The 16,962-nt window shown below is 36.0% G+C and overlaps 1 protein-coding gene across 4 annotated transcripts in view; it reads right to left on the bottom strand.

The window, feature by feature from the left end:
- Zeb2 (zinc finger E-box binding homeobox 2) overlaps window positions 1-16,962 on the bottom strand; it is a 129,597-nt gene that overhangs the window by 19,397 nt on the left and 93,238 nt on the right. For all 4 annotated transcript variants that reach the window (XM_076866614.1, XM_076866615.2, XM_076866612.1 and 1 more), the window contains one exon: window positions 16,594-16,665. In XM_076866614.1, the coding sequence (XP_076722729.1) occupies window positions 16,594-16,665 (72 nt within the window). The remainder of the gene's footprint in view (window positions 1-16,593; window positions 16,666-16,962) is intronic.

Raw genomic sequence — 16,962 nt, 5'->3', positions numbered from 1 at the left:
CCCCTAATACTTGGGGAAGGATTGAGTTTTCCAAGGTGAGAGATGCTAAAATACTTTCCTGTGGTTTAGGATTTCCAAATTTGATGAATTATTGGTGATATTCACCAAAGAAGGGAACACTAGAATTCTAAAAAGACAGGAAACTATGAACCGATAGGTGAGGTCAAATGAAAGAAAAATGGGGAGAATTGCACTTTGTGGACTAAGTTATAACAATCCTGAGTGCTGTGATCTCAAAACTTTCTTTTTTGTTACTCCACTTTCTGTTAAGTTTAGTAAGAATGGCAGTCTGATCCCAAGACCTGTTTTTCCCTCAAAAATAGACTTGGAATGTACATTAGTGGATTAAGAGATTATACCTTGAAATTTTGCTGAAATCTTTTCTTAGCTGGATTTAATAGAAGAATAGGGACATTAGTTAAGATCTCCTTTCTGCCACTGTACTCACAATGCCATGGATGCTTTCCAAAGGATACTTATTGGTGGTGATTGTGATGATGTCATTTAACTTGCATCACTGAGCCCCTAGAGAGTATGCAGGAACTGCCAACTTGCATGAACTATTTGTGCATTGTTTTGAATCATCAAAATAACTTCAGAACTACCAAAACTCAACTTTTGCTTTTAGTGACAAGAAAAGAGAAGGGAAACAAAATGGTGGATCCAAGATGAATGTCTTTTGAACAACACGACTGATTTTACCAGTGAATGACTCCTTTTTCAGTGCTGTGACAGCAGAAAGTTATGTAATAGTTCCTTTCTGAATTCACACCTACTAGAATGTTGTGAAATGTTTGAGACATGATTCAGGTTTTTCGAGAACACTGTACTACTTGATGACCTTAATGTAACCTAGTAAACTTCCTTTTCATATATGGATGGACATATAATTAATATGCCAATTTTATTTTGATATTTCAGCAACTATTTGAGGTATCTGGCTATCTTTGCATGGATTTTCATTTGCATATGAATATTTTCATCAGAAATGTAATCAAATGCAAATTCAATTGGATTTGCATTAATAGCCTTTGGGCTTAAAAGGGAGGAAAATTCTGATTTTTCTGGATAGGCAAACTAAATTGCATCTAGATACACTTCTGGTATTTGGAGAGGCAGTTCAATTGTTAGATCCAATTTGGCCATGCTAGATTTCTACATTGAGTGTAATGGAGACAAAAGACATCAAATCACGTGTTCTCTTTAAGGATCATCTTTGTTTCCTGAGCATTGAGTATATAGCCTAGAAATTAGTAGGCTCTCAGAAACCATTTATGAAATGAATGTGGAGTAAATTATGTTTTAAATACCAATCTTGGTGTAAAAATCTTCTAGTAAAAGAAAGTGTAATATATAATAAGTATATCTGAGGCATGGGCTTAGAACCTAGTTCAACTGTTAGTTCGAGCAATTATAGAACAATGTGGTAAACCATATATTGGTGATTATAAATACTTGTAGGAGTTAGAAAGATATAATTCATGAAGAAGATACCATTTCAATCATTTAAGTCTACTTGCTCCATCAGGGTTTTTCTTCATGTGATATAGATATTCTATTGCTTATATATCTTATATATCTAGAGTCACCTACGTGAGCTAGAGTTGAACCCTCCCTGAGCTAGGTATAACCACCATGAATATAAGGTAGTTTTCTCCTAGGGTCTTTTACTATGGGTACTAGTAACATGTGGTTTTTCTGCCCAGCACTATACCCTTTTCCTTTGCCTACAAACAGCTCTGCACTTCCCTGTTGCTGAGCTTTACAGTGCCCAAGGGAGCTGCTATGTTATAGCATGATTCTGCTCTCTTTGCCACAGTTGATTATATACACCTAAAGTGAGCCAATCTTAGTCCTCTATTCTTTAAACCAAAACATTGATTAGTCCAGGAACAGCCCATAGATCCAATTGAATTCAGTGAATCTCTTCATTATGATTTTAGGATTTTGTTTCCAAAAATATGTCTAGAGATTTTTCCCTCAAATGACTGTAGCCATAAGAATGAAGGAACTGGTACTTTCCATATAGCAAAGAAAGACTTATGAAAAGAATGAATAAATCAGAGAAAAGAAGACAAGACAGCATACCCCTAGAGTCTGTTTCCAGCTCTATTTGTTCCTGAGGTCAAACCACACCTTACAATCCCTGTATTGTCAATCATCCTTAGATTCTGTGAGCCAAGAAACTTCCTTTTCTACTTTAATCTATGTTGTCTCTGAAAACTGAACACCCTAACAGTTATAGTACTAGAACAAATAGGATTAAATTTTGGTAACTCTCAAAATTATTGGGAAGAATAAAATTTTGCATTTAGAAGTTTGCACTTTTCTTTCACAAAGATCTTCCAAGATCTTGTAATACTATGTAGTGGACACAGGAATGAGGTAGAAAATTTGCTAGAAAGTTATAGAATTCCCTGCTGCATTTTTCTAGTATAAAATCAACCTCATTTTCATTCTTTCTGTAATCCTCTTCACTCCCTGGTCTCCTTGGAAGAACTGCCAAAACACACTGACAAAGGATATTTGCATGGTATTTATCATCAAACCATAACAAAAATTCACAAGAAACCTCAAGTAATTTCTTCCAACAACTTCTCCAGAGATTTTGCATTTAGTCCTAAAATTTACCCTAATATCTTGCAAATATCTCAACCTTCTCTAAAGTTAGGTAAACTTTTCTTTATCCAAAAAAAAAAAAAAGAACTTTATTAATTAAAAATGCCCTCCTGGCTATATGTACTTTAATATTGGTAAATAAAATTCTAGGTCCCTTCAAGTCTGAAAAGTCTGATTTTCATAGAAATATGCTAGTCACTCTTATTAGTGTTGTTTATTAATGAAACTTTCATAAATATATTTATGTCTGTTTTAGATAAATATTGATATTTCTAGATAGATAATAATGATTACCTATATGGATTGACTTTAAAAATTACTGCCTAAGAAACAAGCAGTGTTAGCAGAACTCTAAATAAAAGAGAAATACTGATTGGTTTCCAAATTGAGTTGTTTTAGGATATATTCTCAAAGATACTTAAATGTGGGATTCACTTAGTGTTTATAGATAGTTAAATTATAATATGGTGCTGGGCACAGTAGCACACACCTGGAATCCCAGAGACTCTGGAAGTTGATGTAGGAGGATCAGCAACATAGTGAGACCATGTCTTAAAATAAAAAAGTTAAAAAGGGCTGGGGATGTAGCTCAGTGGTAAAGCACCCCTGGGTTCAATCACTAATACCGAAAAAAGAGAAAAATTATTGTTCCCCTTTTCTGTTTTCCTTTGCTATTAATTTTCTTTATTTGTAACAAGCATATGTTGACATAAGAAGCCAAGTGGTCAATTATCACTGTTTTAGTAGTTTGCATATTTTTAATTTTCATAAAATATTGAAGAAATATATTTGAAGATTCTGTTAAACCATTTTAACAAGCATTCAAATGGATAAGTAATAATTTTAGAAAAGAAAAAACTTGGAGGATCCAGAAAAGCTTCTTCAAGTCTATGGAAAAAAAAAACTGAGTAGAATTATTCATTCACCCTTTGTTTAATAACTCTATATTGAATGCTACTAATGCCAGGGAGTGTGCTTGGTTTGAGACCATGATATTGACTGATAATTTCTTCCTACTTCTGTGATTTTCATTTTTGGAGACATGCAAAACAATGGTTGTGATTCGGTAATATACATACATATATGCTTGCATAACAGGGGATTATGTGTACCTCTGCAGTGTCATGTGGAAATTGTTTATTGAATCATATAATCTACTATTTACTCACTTCACTCTCTCACGGTAGAAGAAATCCTAAATCTGGGTAACTATGTTCATTTTTTTTGAAAGGCAGTCCCTTTGTTAACAATATCATAGATGATAAGAAGTCCCAGAAAATTATTTCTAATTTTTTCATTGTATTGGAATTTTTAGTTTAAAGAAGAACATAGTTGGCATTTGTTGAAGTATATAAATTCTCATGGCTACTTTGTTTAAAGTTGACTAATTAACGAATATAAGCATTTCATCATTAAAAATGCATGTGTGCATTTCTGCAGAAAGCTTCCAAAATACATATTGGCACTAGATATCTAAAAACAAATGTGAGGGAAGAGGATGATCTTTTTCTCATCACACAGTTACATGGCAGCTTCACAGAGCCTCCGACTGGTACAGAAGCATGTATAAAGCCAGGGAAGGGTCGTCAAGAGCAACAGAAAGTGTTCTTCTCTTGCTGGGAATTAGTACAGCCTCTTGGCCGGTCTCTCCACCCCTGCTCTGATATGACTTTCACTGGGCTATACATGTTCAGATGCCAATGAGAGTTCCCCATGTGATGGAACTGTGGGAGAGAGAGGTAAAGAATGAACAGGGGGTGGGAATCTGTAGTAGACTGCAGGATCAAATATCTCCCTCAATAGCAGGAAGCATCCCAGTCAGAGACAGAGTCTAATTTTGAATTTAGGTTTTATATTAGTGAATATCAAGGTTTAGAGGCCATAAACCCTTAGACAATGTTGATTACTATATATCAGTATAGAATAACACAGAGTTATGACTTTTTTTTTAACACCCAAGTTAGAAAATACATGCTTTTCTTTCTCATTATTGTGCAATCTAAAAATTCATAATTGGCTTATGACCAAAAGGCATCAGGTGATGTTATTATGTTTTAGAGAGGTTGATGAAGCAAGGTATTACTATTATTATTATTATTACTATTATTTTATTTTATTTTTTTGCTTTTTGGTGGTGCTGGTGATTAAACCCAGGGCCTTGTGTGTGTGAGGCAAGCGCTCTACCAACTGAGTTATATCCCCAGCCCAAAGCAGGTGATTTTGCCCAGCAAATCAATGCTCATTCCATCTGCTTTTTGAGAGGCACAAAACATGCAGTGGTTGGCTTCAGGATAGTCAGTGGTTTTCAAAATGTGGTCCCCAGACCAGAAGCATCAGTACTACCTGGAAACTTGTTTGAAATTCAAATTCCTGGGGTCCACTCCAGAGTCATCAAACTGTGTTTCAACAAGATTTTCAAGAAATTTTGACTTGTGCCCAATTTAAGAACCACTACTCTAGGAATTCAAGCATTTGCCTCACATGGCTAAGTAAGATGCAGTTTTGAGGAGCAGCATTGAATAATTCCCATGTCACATAACTTTTCTGACCATCTCAACCCTAGTTTATGCCATTCTTCTTTACCATGCTATCTACAAATCTCAATCTTTGAATTTATCACATCAAGTTGTCATCTTTCACTTGCATATCTGTATGTTGATAGAGACATGGACCCTGTCTTATTCGGCCTTGTGTCGCTGGTGCACAGCATAATGCCTGGGACACAGTTATTTCTCAATGATTGAATGATTAGACCAGGTTCAGGGCCTTGGACTCCGCATTTTGGCTCAGTCATTTTACATTTTTGAATCTCAATTTCCTCATCTGTGAAGTGAGCCAGTGTGTATCTTCTGGGGCATCCTCAAAGTGCCAGAATTTCATAATTTCAATAAAGAATTGTCCCAAGCAATTTGCTTTTCATTCTCTAGCTAAGCCCAGAGAATTTAATCTGTGTTCGTTTCCATTAAAAACTCAAAGCAATACAGCTTTTAGATTGGGGAACCACATACAAAGATTAAGAAAAAATATTTTGGAGGTGCTTGGAAACCACAGGCAACATCACAAAGAAAACAGTGCTTATTAAATATTTGTTGAATGAATGAAGGAAGAACTCAAGAAGCCTGGAAGATTCGTTATTTCTTGTGGGAACTCTTGCTGTGAAGTAGAGATAGCTGCTCCTAATCGCAAGCAAAGCTAATAAAACCACAGCATTCATTAGCCAGGAAGTGAACAAGTTCTTCTTGTTGCACACTGATTATGGTCTGAACATGACCCATTCCTGCCTGCCCTGCCAAGTGTACTTCTGCTTTCCTCCTCTTTCTCTCCTTTGCTTTTAAATGTCTGACATTTACTAAAAAAAATTTAGAACTAACTATAACCATGAGAAGCTATCCGAAGTCTTGTTCAACAAGACTCTTCCAACCTATGAAAATGTGACAGATACAAACAAGAAGAAAAAGACTCACTTCATAATACTTTGACTCCCTCCTAGTATTTGGGTACTAGCTGTGTTATCCGATCATGTACAAATGACTAACACTGCGCATCCATGCAACTCTTGGAAAATACAGGATGATCAAATTTGTGTAGTTTCTTCTTGTATAAGGAAGCTAGTGAATTTAAAAGTTTTAATTTAAACTCCATGTAAGAGAAATAGGGGGAATTGGAAGTTATTAAACCAAGAGGATAGTAAAGATATAAAAACTTTCTTACTCTTTCTCCCACTTTCTTCTATGCTAGTGATGGGGTATATAGAATTTATGTTTAAATAGACCTACTTATGTGCTAGATTGTAACCTTGTCATGAATATTACCCAATTGGGGGAGTTACACCTTGTACCACTGTGTTTCTTGCTCAAGCAAGATTTTTAGTCTAGGTCTAGAGCTTCTCTTGGGATTCAATTGTTCTGGAGACACTGAAAACCTGGTCTGAACTAGCATTTCTTTTTCTTTTTGTGGCACTAGATATTGAGCCCTAGAGTGTTTTACCCCTGAGTTACATCCTCAGCACGACCGCCACCCTGCCGCCGTGGTGGGTCTTTTTTGATATAGGGTCTTGCTAAGTTGCCCAGGCTGACCTCAAACTTGAGGTCTTCTTGCCTTAGCCTCCCAGTCACTGGGATCACAGGTTTGTGCCATCATAACCCTGTATGAACTGGCATTCTACCTGGTATTTCAGGTGATGGAACTCTGATCCCATTCCTTCCCACCCGGCTTGTCATCTACTGTTATTTTATGCATTCTATGAAGTATAATTAAGACTGGCTAGGTGATTTGTGAAAAACAGAGCAAAACGAAACTGCGGGTTTCCTCACTCAAAAACTGCGAAGAGTTTCAAGACAGCAACAGCAGAGTAACAAAGTGAGACAGACCCACTTAAGGGTAGGGCCCTGCGTGGGTTTTGCAGATTTCATACTGAGGAACTTGGCCCTATGTAAGATAGCATAGGTTGGGATCCCTAAGCGTCTCCTGTTTCCCTGCCACATAGGGCAGGTCTGCTTTTAATTTTCTTTGTTCATCCTTCCCAGAACAATATCACTAGGAGAAAAGGGTAGGGTGGGGTGCAGTCCAAATTTTCTAGTCTAATTTCCTCATTTAACAGCTGATACTACTAAGGTACTACAGTAAAGTTAATGACTCATACAAAGTTACACAACTAATTTCTGGAAGAGCTGGATGCAGAATTCATACATCTTGACTCTTAACCCATTGCTCTTTCCACTACACCACAATGATTCAACATGAGAGAGACTGGGGGGGTGGGGGTCCGGGAGGGAGAGGCAGAGAAAATCCCATCTTTTTAGTTTTTCATCATGCCTGATTTGATAACATTTGAACAGGCCCTAGCTGCAGAAAATACTGTAACAACATTATAATTCTAAATAAACATATCAGTACAGTATAAAATTAGTATGGGGAAAAGACAATTAAAGTGCCCACTTCAAGCTAGACGTGGTGTCAAACGCCTGCAATCCCAACAATTTGGGAGGCTGAGGCAGAAAGATTGCCAATTTAAGGCCAGCCTGGGCAACTTATAGCAAGACCCTGTCTTAAAATAAAAAAGAGAAAGGGCAGCGGATGTAGCCCAGAATATGGTTAGAGCACCCTTGGTTTCAATCTCCTGTACCACAAAGATAGAGAGATCAATCAATCAATAAGCAACTAAAATGCCCTCTTCAGTGGGAGCTATTAAATTTTTAACTTTTTCTTTTTTGTATGTTCTCCCTCTTTTCTTTTTAAAATTTAAATTTATTTTTAACTGATTCATGGTAGCCCTTCTGAATCCTATTTGCTTATATCACTTTAAAAAAATTTTTTAATGGATGATAGAGACTGAATCTACTGGGGTAGAGAGAAATATCAAAAAAGTTTTTCAGATTCTCTGCTCAAGAAGCTTATTTAAAATTACCACTTAATATTTAGTAATTGTATTTTCCTAATTTCTTATTTTTAATCAAGTTTCTAAGGGCACTCAATGAAGAATGATTCTTCAAAGCACCATACAAAGGTGAAATATTATAAGCTATTAATTTATTATATATTTTATGCATCCAGTAAATAAAAGCTATCTCAAGCTTACCATAAAACTAGAGACCAAAAAAGAACTTTATTCATGGTTCATTTTGCTTTCCCATTTAACATAGTGCTTGGTTCTCCCCCCACATGCTTAATGACATCCTCCCACATGGGCTCTACTTCTTCAGATTAAATGAAACTGTGTCATCCCCTGGTAATATCCCATCCCTCACAGACCTCTCCTGCAGAGCCCTTCTTGCCTGCATCTCTCCAGACACACAAAGCAAAGAGGATGCGTCCATGTACTCCTTAATTCACACTACCATTTCAAACCAGGGTTACCTGTTTCATCAGTTCACTCATGATTTATTTACCATTAATTCAGCAAGCCCCTATTTACCAACCATCAATACTTTATGAACCACTGTAACTACTGAGAGAAATATAAAGAAAAGGAAACTTAATCTCTACCCTTGAAGAACCAACACTCTGGAATTATAAGGTTTGGAAGAACAAAGTTGTGCATTTTCACCTTCAGGTTTTGGGACACTGCCTATATAGTTCTAGTAAAATGACACCTGTCCCATGACTACATTTCCCCCAGGAATACTATCATTCTGTAATACTCCATCCCTCAAAAGGCAGTCCACGGGGAGCCCTGTCTTCACAGTGCTTTGGCTTTTCTAGTCTAACAGCACAGATGAATGTGTGTCGTACAGCTCTAACCTAGGACAATTCCATCTCTCAGAACCAAGATAGGCTTTCACTCTCCACTTTCCACTTGTCCCCATCATTTTATTCCTCATTTCCTTGAAGTAGGTACTTTGGTGTGACGAGGGCTGACCATCCCCCAGTCCACTTCACCTGCCCTGTGTACTGATTGGCTCCGTGGAGCTGGGAATCATCATTCCCATCCCCACTTCTTATTCTCATACCATTCTTGCACTGCCAGACTAAGGTCCAGTTCAATTTCTCCACTCCCCAAATATCAAAACAGATTTATCTAATTGTATAGTCTAATTTCAGATTATGTTTTCACAATAGGATATTCTTTCCTGAAGATGACTGAATTGCCATACGTTATCCACAGCAACTGCTCTCAAGTCCCACTCTTGAAGATTCCAAGCCTACTCCTATTCCACACTGCTTACTGTGATCTCTTTTTCCCTACCTACTTCAATGAGTTACAACCAATGTGATGTAAATTTTCTGCACTACTCTAAATTTGACCAAATTCTGTCATCATTCTCCCTTTTTCTTTTGATCTTGCTGCTAAAATAAAGACATATTCTTGACCACTACCATGGTTACCATCTAAAGTTGTTCCCTCACAACTCTCCTGAAAACTTACTCCATGTTTCACCCTGTCTCCATCTCTATTTTCAGCTTTTCTCTTTCCTTTTGCTCAGAGGCATGTTCAGAAAGCTTTTGTCCTGAAGAAAACTTTCCCTGAAATTTGCCATCTCCTGAATGCACCTCTCTCTCTCTCTCTTTTTAAGGCACCTCTTGATTATCCTGTCTCCGATATTTGACCTAACACTCGGTCAGAAACACTCTGCAACACGGAACTTGGCACTTCAACCTACATAGCAAGTTGTATTTCGAATAAAATAGCTTAATTCATACATTCGTTATTATAATCAATAACCATGATGATGATTAGCAATTTCTGTCCTAATATTCTGTTAAGCCTTTTACACATACTTCTTATTCACCTACCACTATTTTAGTCACCCAGTTGAATCTAAGTATTAATAACAATGACCATTCTTTGCTCATTGTATCTTTCATGATGCTTACTTAACAAAATATCTTGCATTTAGTAGGGTCTCAATAAGTGACTATTGACATGGAGAACTAATGAGGCTCTATAATTATAAACTTGTAAATTTTGTCATCCCTTCATTGTGATTTTTCCTCCTATTGGTACCACAAAATTTCATGCTTCTCATGGGGAGAACTAAGTCTTTTGTTTCCTTGCAGTTTCTTTCTCAAGCCTCAGTTCAAATTCTGCTCTTAATGAACGCCTGGACTGAAAAGGAATGAGCTAGGGTTGGGTGTGATGTCACACCCTTGTAATCCCAGAGATTTGGGAGGCCAGGGCAGAAGGATCACAATTTTCAGGCCTCTGCAATTTAGTGAGACCCTATCTCAAAATAAAAAGTACAACTGAGGAAGTGCTCCTGGGTTCAATCCCCAGGACCACACACACACACACACACCCCCCAAAAGAATGAGTGTAGGTATCTTAGTGGCTGTGAATAGGGCTAAATGTTCATTAGCTGTTCACTGATTGTTACTTAGTGTAAGAAGAAAAAAAATATGATTCTTGAAGGTGGTCAGTTATGAAATAAAGGGCAAAATCATCATTATACAAACATAAATACTACTAATTAATTTAAAAATGCTAAAGATGAAATGAGATAGAAGACTCATAGATGCAGGTGGTCATTAAAATCCTTTATAACCACTCCTTCCTAACCTTCATATTTTAACCTCAAACAGAGTAACCAAACAGTGGAAAGAATTTGTCCAACAACTCAGTGTAGTTTTCCAGGATGTCAAAGCAACTAAAATGATAATGTCTCTCAAAATTGCCTGGTTGGTCCTTTCATTACAAATTTGTGAAACATTGTATTTTTGTTTACTGAGCTTAATGAGACACCAGTGTGAAGGGAGGAAATAGTTTACAATGCATTCATTTTTTAACATATAAAAATAGTTTAAGGCTTATTGGTAGATGCAAACTGGAGAAATAAAGCAAAACAGGTTGAGCAGCCTGGCTAGTTAGACATTGTAGTAGGTGCCTTAAAAATGGCATGGCATTCAGCCCCTGCAGTGAGGCCTTGTACATAGAGGAGCATTATTTCCACTTTACTAATGAGAAATGAAGGCTTATCAATTATGCACTAAAGTTCATATAACTAGTAATTGGTAGGGGCAAAACTCAAGTGTAAGTTTCTGATGTTAGAATCTGTAGCATTCCAAAATTATTGTCTCTCATATACAAAATATTTTCAATGTTCTTCTTAGAATGTTAGATATATGTTTATTAACTATAGTTAGAGTTGATAAAGCTGATTATTGGACAAGGATTTTTCTTGTGCTGTGTAAGATTAAGAACAGAGTCCTAGGGCTGGGGTTGTGGCTCAGAGGCACTTGCCTCACATGTGTGAGGCACTGGGTTCTATTCTTAGCACCACATATAAATAAATGAATAAAAGAAAGGTACATCAACTAAAAAAAAAAAACAGAAAGAAAGAAAGAAAGAAAATTAAAAAAAACAAACAAACAAAACAAAACAGAGTCCTAAATTAGTCTTGCCCAATTTCTGGATGTAAGGAGTACTTTTTTTCCCCAAGCAAAGGAGGTGAGGATGCAGGTGGTTATTAATAGCCTTTTATAACTAGAGTACTATGTTGTCTGAGTAAATATAACTTTCACACATTCAGAGAGGAAAACATCAGGGGCCTATCTGGGTCTTGATATGCACGTGGAAATGCATTAATACTAATGATCACCATGCACCTAAGATAGATTGTTGTTACTACTAGCACATAGGCAAACTCGTGTTTATAATGCTTCTAAGTTTTTCCATTTCTTTTATTTTCTTAGGAAATAGGTTTTATTTTTTTTCACACTCTTGGAAATTTTACCTAATGATTCCACTCTGAATTTGAACTCTATTAATATCTGGGAGTTGTAGAATTCATTCAAATGTATTCTTTATCTTATATCTCAGAGCTTTACTATTTTCTTTCTTTTTAAAAACATTAAAACCAGTGAAATTAAGCAATTTAGAAAGTTTAATGTAAATCAAGGTTTGCAATGCTTTATGTTGTTATAAATCAATTTTGCTCTGCTGTTAATCTAACTTAGTTGTAAAAAGAAAATATTGATACTCTAGACTACTTTTCTTTGCCTTTACAAGTTGATTTCAGGGACTTCACTAGTCTAAAGATACTGACTCAATTCCCTCCCCAGGTAATGCTTTCTCTTACTGTGAAGTTTAAAAAAAATTTTTTTAAGAATGCATTTCTTCTCCACCAAATATTTTTCATTCATTCATTCATTCATTCATTCATTCATTCATTCATTCATTCTACCAGTCATAAAGACTACCACACATGTTCACTGCTGTATTGGGCACTTTGAGGCAAACAGAATAGTTTTTTTTTTTTTTCTTAAAATCAGAATTTTTGGTCACTAATATCAATATATATGTTATTTATTTAATTACTTTTACAGTCTTATTAAGTAGATACCATAATGACCTGCCCCAATTCTTTATCCCAAGACAGCTCCTGTTTTCATGAAATTAGGTGAATAGGTGCAAACAATATGAAGAGGAATAATTCAGGGTGTATACCTTAGGGCTGTGGAATTTCAGAGAATGAAGACATTGATATAATTTGATGTACTCAGAGATGACCACATTAAGGATCTATGAGCCAGTCCTGAGAAACAGAAGGGTGAGTAGAACTTAAATAAGTAGCAAAAAGGGGGTGAAAGATTAGGCTCTGAAGAGATAGCATGGTCAGAGAACTCACAGGTTGGTGGAAATGTGAGTCTTTTTTGATATCACAATCACTTTGGTCAGATTAGGAATGAAGCCCTGTGGCTATCCAATCGGATGGTACTTAATTCTGAACTGAAGGATGTTGGTTTTGTACTATGGGCACTAACGAACAATTAAGGATTCTAACAAGAGACATGGACAGTGGCTGGGAATATACCTCAGTAGCAGAGAGCTTGCCCAGAATGCATGAGGCCCTGAGTTCAATCCCCGGCACAACCAAAAGATTAAAAAGGAGGTGAGGGATTGGATTTTGAATGAAGAGTTATAGGAAGGATGTGGACATTCTTCTGAATGGAGGAGGACATGAAGGCTCAAGGAGAGTCACCTAGAAGGCTTCTGGGCATGGAAGACTGCAACAATGAGAGATGAAAATATCTGGTTGGTGAGTTCAGATCAGATGTCAAAAATATGTCAAACTAAAAATATGAAGGGAAAATTGTTGTTTGTCTCTTATTCACTCCCTTATTTCTTCAAAAGCACTCTTTGACCTAGACTATTCCAAGATCTGTGGTGACAAAGTGACCAACACCAGGCAGCTATATTGCAGGAAGATATTACAGCTTGGGATGACCACAGAAGGTCAGCCAATAGCTGTATCTTGTAGTTTAGTTTAGTTTTGTTGGTACTGGGAATCAAACCCAGGGCTTCATACGTGCTAAGCAGGCACTCTATAACTCAGCCACCCCCTCACCCCTCCAGCCTGTATTTTGATGAGTACGACTTGTGAGGAGAGAATAAGACAGCCCATTAAAAAGTAATTTTAACCAAAAAAAGGGGGGAGAGGGTATATTATTTCAATTCTACATGTATGTAACACCCCAAAAGATGCAAAGGATAAGAACTAAGCTTATGGCTGACAAGAGATATGTGTATATTCCCTAGAAAGTTAAAGGTATAAATTGAGAGTCACCAGTAAGTTCTTAATTACCAATTTGTTCATTTAGCATGCCCACAAGTTTAGTTATTTGAAGATTTTAACTGAGGTGACCATTCTCACCTTTATACACATCCCTTTCTTTGCTTCTGAGTGTTTACATTTTTTCTCTCTCCTTATAAACTTTTTTCCTTTGAATGAATCTGATTTCTCTCCCTACCCACCAAGAGCCCTGGCCTTAACTTTCTATGGGCTTCAATAAGTATACTTTCACTTGTAAATCTCACAGTTTTATGATGATAAATACCATCTGAATATATCTGTATGACTCTCAAATCTCTATCTTTAGTTCTAACTACTTAGGTTTCAATTCCTCATATCCAGTGGGCAGAAACACACACACACACACACACACACACACACACACACACACAAACACACATGAAAATCCTTCTGTCTGAATTTGGGTTCAAGATTTTCTCAAAACTGACTCCTTCTTCTATATATCTAGAAATACTAAGTATTTTCATATCCTAAAATGAATCTTGAAGCTACTTTACCTCTGTCATCAGAGAATCAGTTGTTTAAAAGTTATGTTGCTAATTTCCCTGGTGTGTCTACCCTATGTCCACCCTTGGAAAATATTTTTCTCACTTCACACCTCAATAACAATAACTATAATGACTTCCAGTAGGTCTCCAGAGTCTGGTTTTCTACCATAGATAGGATGGTAGTATAACATGACCCAAACTACTCTTTTCTGATGCTTTATATTCTCTAGCAGCTGGCTTCAACTTAAATGTCCAGTTTTATTTTCCACAAATTGCCCCTAGCACCCTTTGATTCAGCCAAATCCTTCTACTCACTCTCCTCTGAAGAGATAGGCTTCTTTCCCTCCTGGGCTCATGCACTCTTCTTCAAGAAATCCATTCTTCACTCCTCCATGACTAGTGAACAATGTACTTAGCTCAAATTCTACCTCCTTCATAAAACCTTATATGAATACCTACCCAATAGGTCTCTCCTAATAGTGTAATTCAAGTATCCATGCTTCCTACCATTTTTTGTATACTTATCATATATTTTTTCTTACTGTTCATTATTAGTTCATGTGTATTGGGCTTATCAATTCTAAATTTAATAACTAAGCCTTAGTCTTCCTGTCCCATCTTTTTCCACACATGCGCACAACAGTGAATATATTGAAGACACTCAATGAATACTTATTGATTTATTTATTGACTGAATACATATGAACCATAAGGAACAGAATGTATTATGAGAAAAGGAGATCTTAAAGCCTGGTGAAAGGATGTTTAAGATTGATTTTTAAACATTCTTGGTAGGAACAATCTTTATTAACCTCACTTAAGACTTTAGGTATATAAAACATCTAGTAAATTGTCACTTTGTTGGGACAAATTCTCTTTTGTGACATTTTAAATGCTTAAAAAGGAAATAAAAATCAGTTTTTATTTATGTTCTAAAGATAAAATTTAAGATTTATTTTTTAAAGAAATGTGAGACTCATTCTTCCCTCAGTGTTGGAACATTACAGAAAGTATCTAATTCTAGATATCTTTTTATTATTAAATTTTATATGAAATTATTTGGTATTTTTCTATTTTTACTTGGTGATAATATCCTGGCAATATAGAATATTAAAACTAGAAGTGTTTTTAGCAAGCAACTAATTCAACCTATTCATTTCATAATGGTGGAAACTGAGTTCAAGGGGGGCAACTAACTTACTCAAGGTCATGATCCAGTTATTGCCAAAGCTGCATCTAGAAATTAAGGATCATTAGTTCCTAATTCTATATTTTTTCTATAAATGCATAATGTATAATTTTTTTGTACCTTAAATTGACATTATCCAAATGAATAAAAGATGACCACAGTTTTTCATATTTCTCTTATTTTATAGGCAAGAAAGTGAATTAGTGCTTTTTAACTCATTAAAAAGGGTGTTCTCAGTGAAAATGCAGCATTAACAGTGTATTATGATGTGTGTCAACGTAAGGGCCATGAATATCAACTTGATTATTGACATTTCTGAAACTTCACAAAATTGCAAGTTTCCCCCCCACCCCAATGGTGAGTTGAGTGGAAATAGTTATATGAGTTTTTTGGTTTTGTTTTGGAAGATAATTTTATATTGGGCACTATGCTAATATTTGTCGTGGTAGTGTGGATGATTGTTTGAAACACCAAAAATAATTAGTCTCATCTGGGAAAAAGAGAAGTAAACATCATGAGCCAATGTAAATTTGAGCTGGTGACATGACCATGTAAGGGAGGAGAGAATTTAGTTTTTGGGAAAACAAATGGAGTGTCACAGTTGTCCTTAACCTCTGTTCTGTAGCAGCAGCAGCACAGTAAAACTAAAAAACAGTTACTGACTTTCACTGTCATTTTTCAGCCTTATTAAAAAAAAAAAAAAGTTAAATCGTCAATTTTCCTTTAAAACTTCTGCCTAGAAAACATTATTTAGAGGGCTAACAGATGCGGAGAACTAAAAGTGGAGAGAGAATTAAAAAGAACTCAGATGATTAATTTTTGTGAGGAACGTTTGTGGAAATTTGGCTTTCTGCAAAAAAACACTTTATGATCTACATTATACTGTATCATTTGAATTCTCAGTGACTGATATTAAGTGGTGGCTAGTAGAGGCCTATCATATTCTAATTTTAAAATTATTTGTGTAGTCTTTTAAAGTAAAAATTACTACTAGAAATTCACCCAACTCATTCTGTGAAAAGATCCATTCAGACAGCTCAGTAGTCTTCGGCTTCAGAGGCAAATAAGGGGTATATAAGAATGAAAGAAACATTTTCTTAATAAATTACCGAAAATATAGAAATTTCAAGTTTGAAACACAGGAGACATGAAAAGTCCCAGTTATTTAAGTCATGAAGATGCAAGTGGATGGGTCAGCATTTCCCTGACTCATTAAATCCACATGACCCAGGACAAATGTGATCTTAGTGTGGTAAACATAACTTACCTGTACCATTGTTAAGTGTGGTCTGGATCGTGGCTTCTGGCCCCATAGTGTCATAGTCTTCCTTCATTTCTTCTGTGGGGGAAAATTATCTTTAGCATTTGAGAACTGTAGAAAGGCTTACTATACTAAGCATGCCAAGCACAGGAACAAGGAAGATTCTTTTTAAAGGAAACAGAGAAAAGGCTTGTTGTAAACCTCTAAACAATAGCTTTGTTCAGGCAATTGAATGAATCCAATAGTGCTAGCTGCACAAGAACTTATTTACTTTAAGCATTACTGCAAGCTGTGAAAAACAGAGGTGCTTATTTGGAGCAAACGAAGGGCTTTTCTTCTGGTGGCAGTTCTAGTGACAAACAGGGGGAAGATATT

Source organism: Callospermophilus lateralis, chromosome 9, assembly GCF_048772815.1.
Source record: "Callospermophilus lateralis isolate mCalLat2 chromosome 9, mCalLat2.hap1, whole genome shotgun sequence".
NCBI lineage: Eukaryota > Metazoa > Chordata > Mammalia > Rodentia > Sciuridae > Callospermophilus > Callospermophilus lateralis.
The sequence above is the reverse complement of the archived record's forward strand: the minus strand, read 5'-3'. Positions and strand labels throughout refer to the sequence as shown.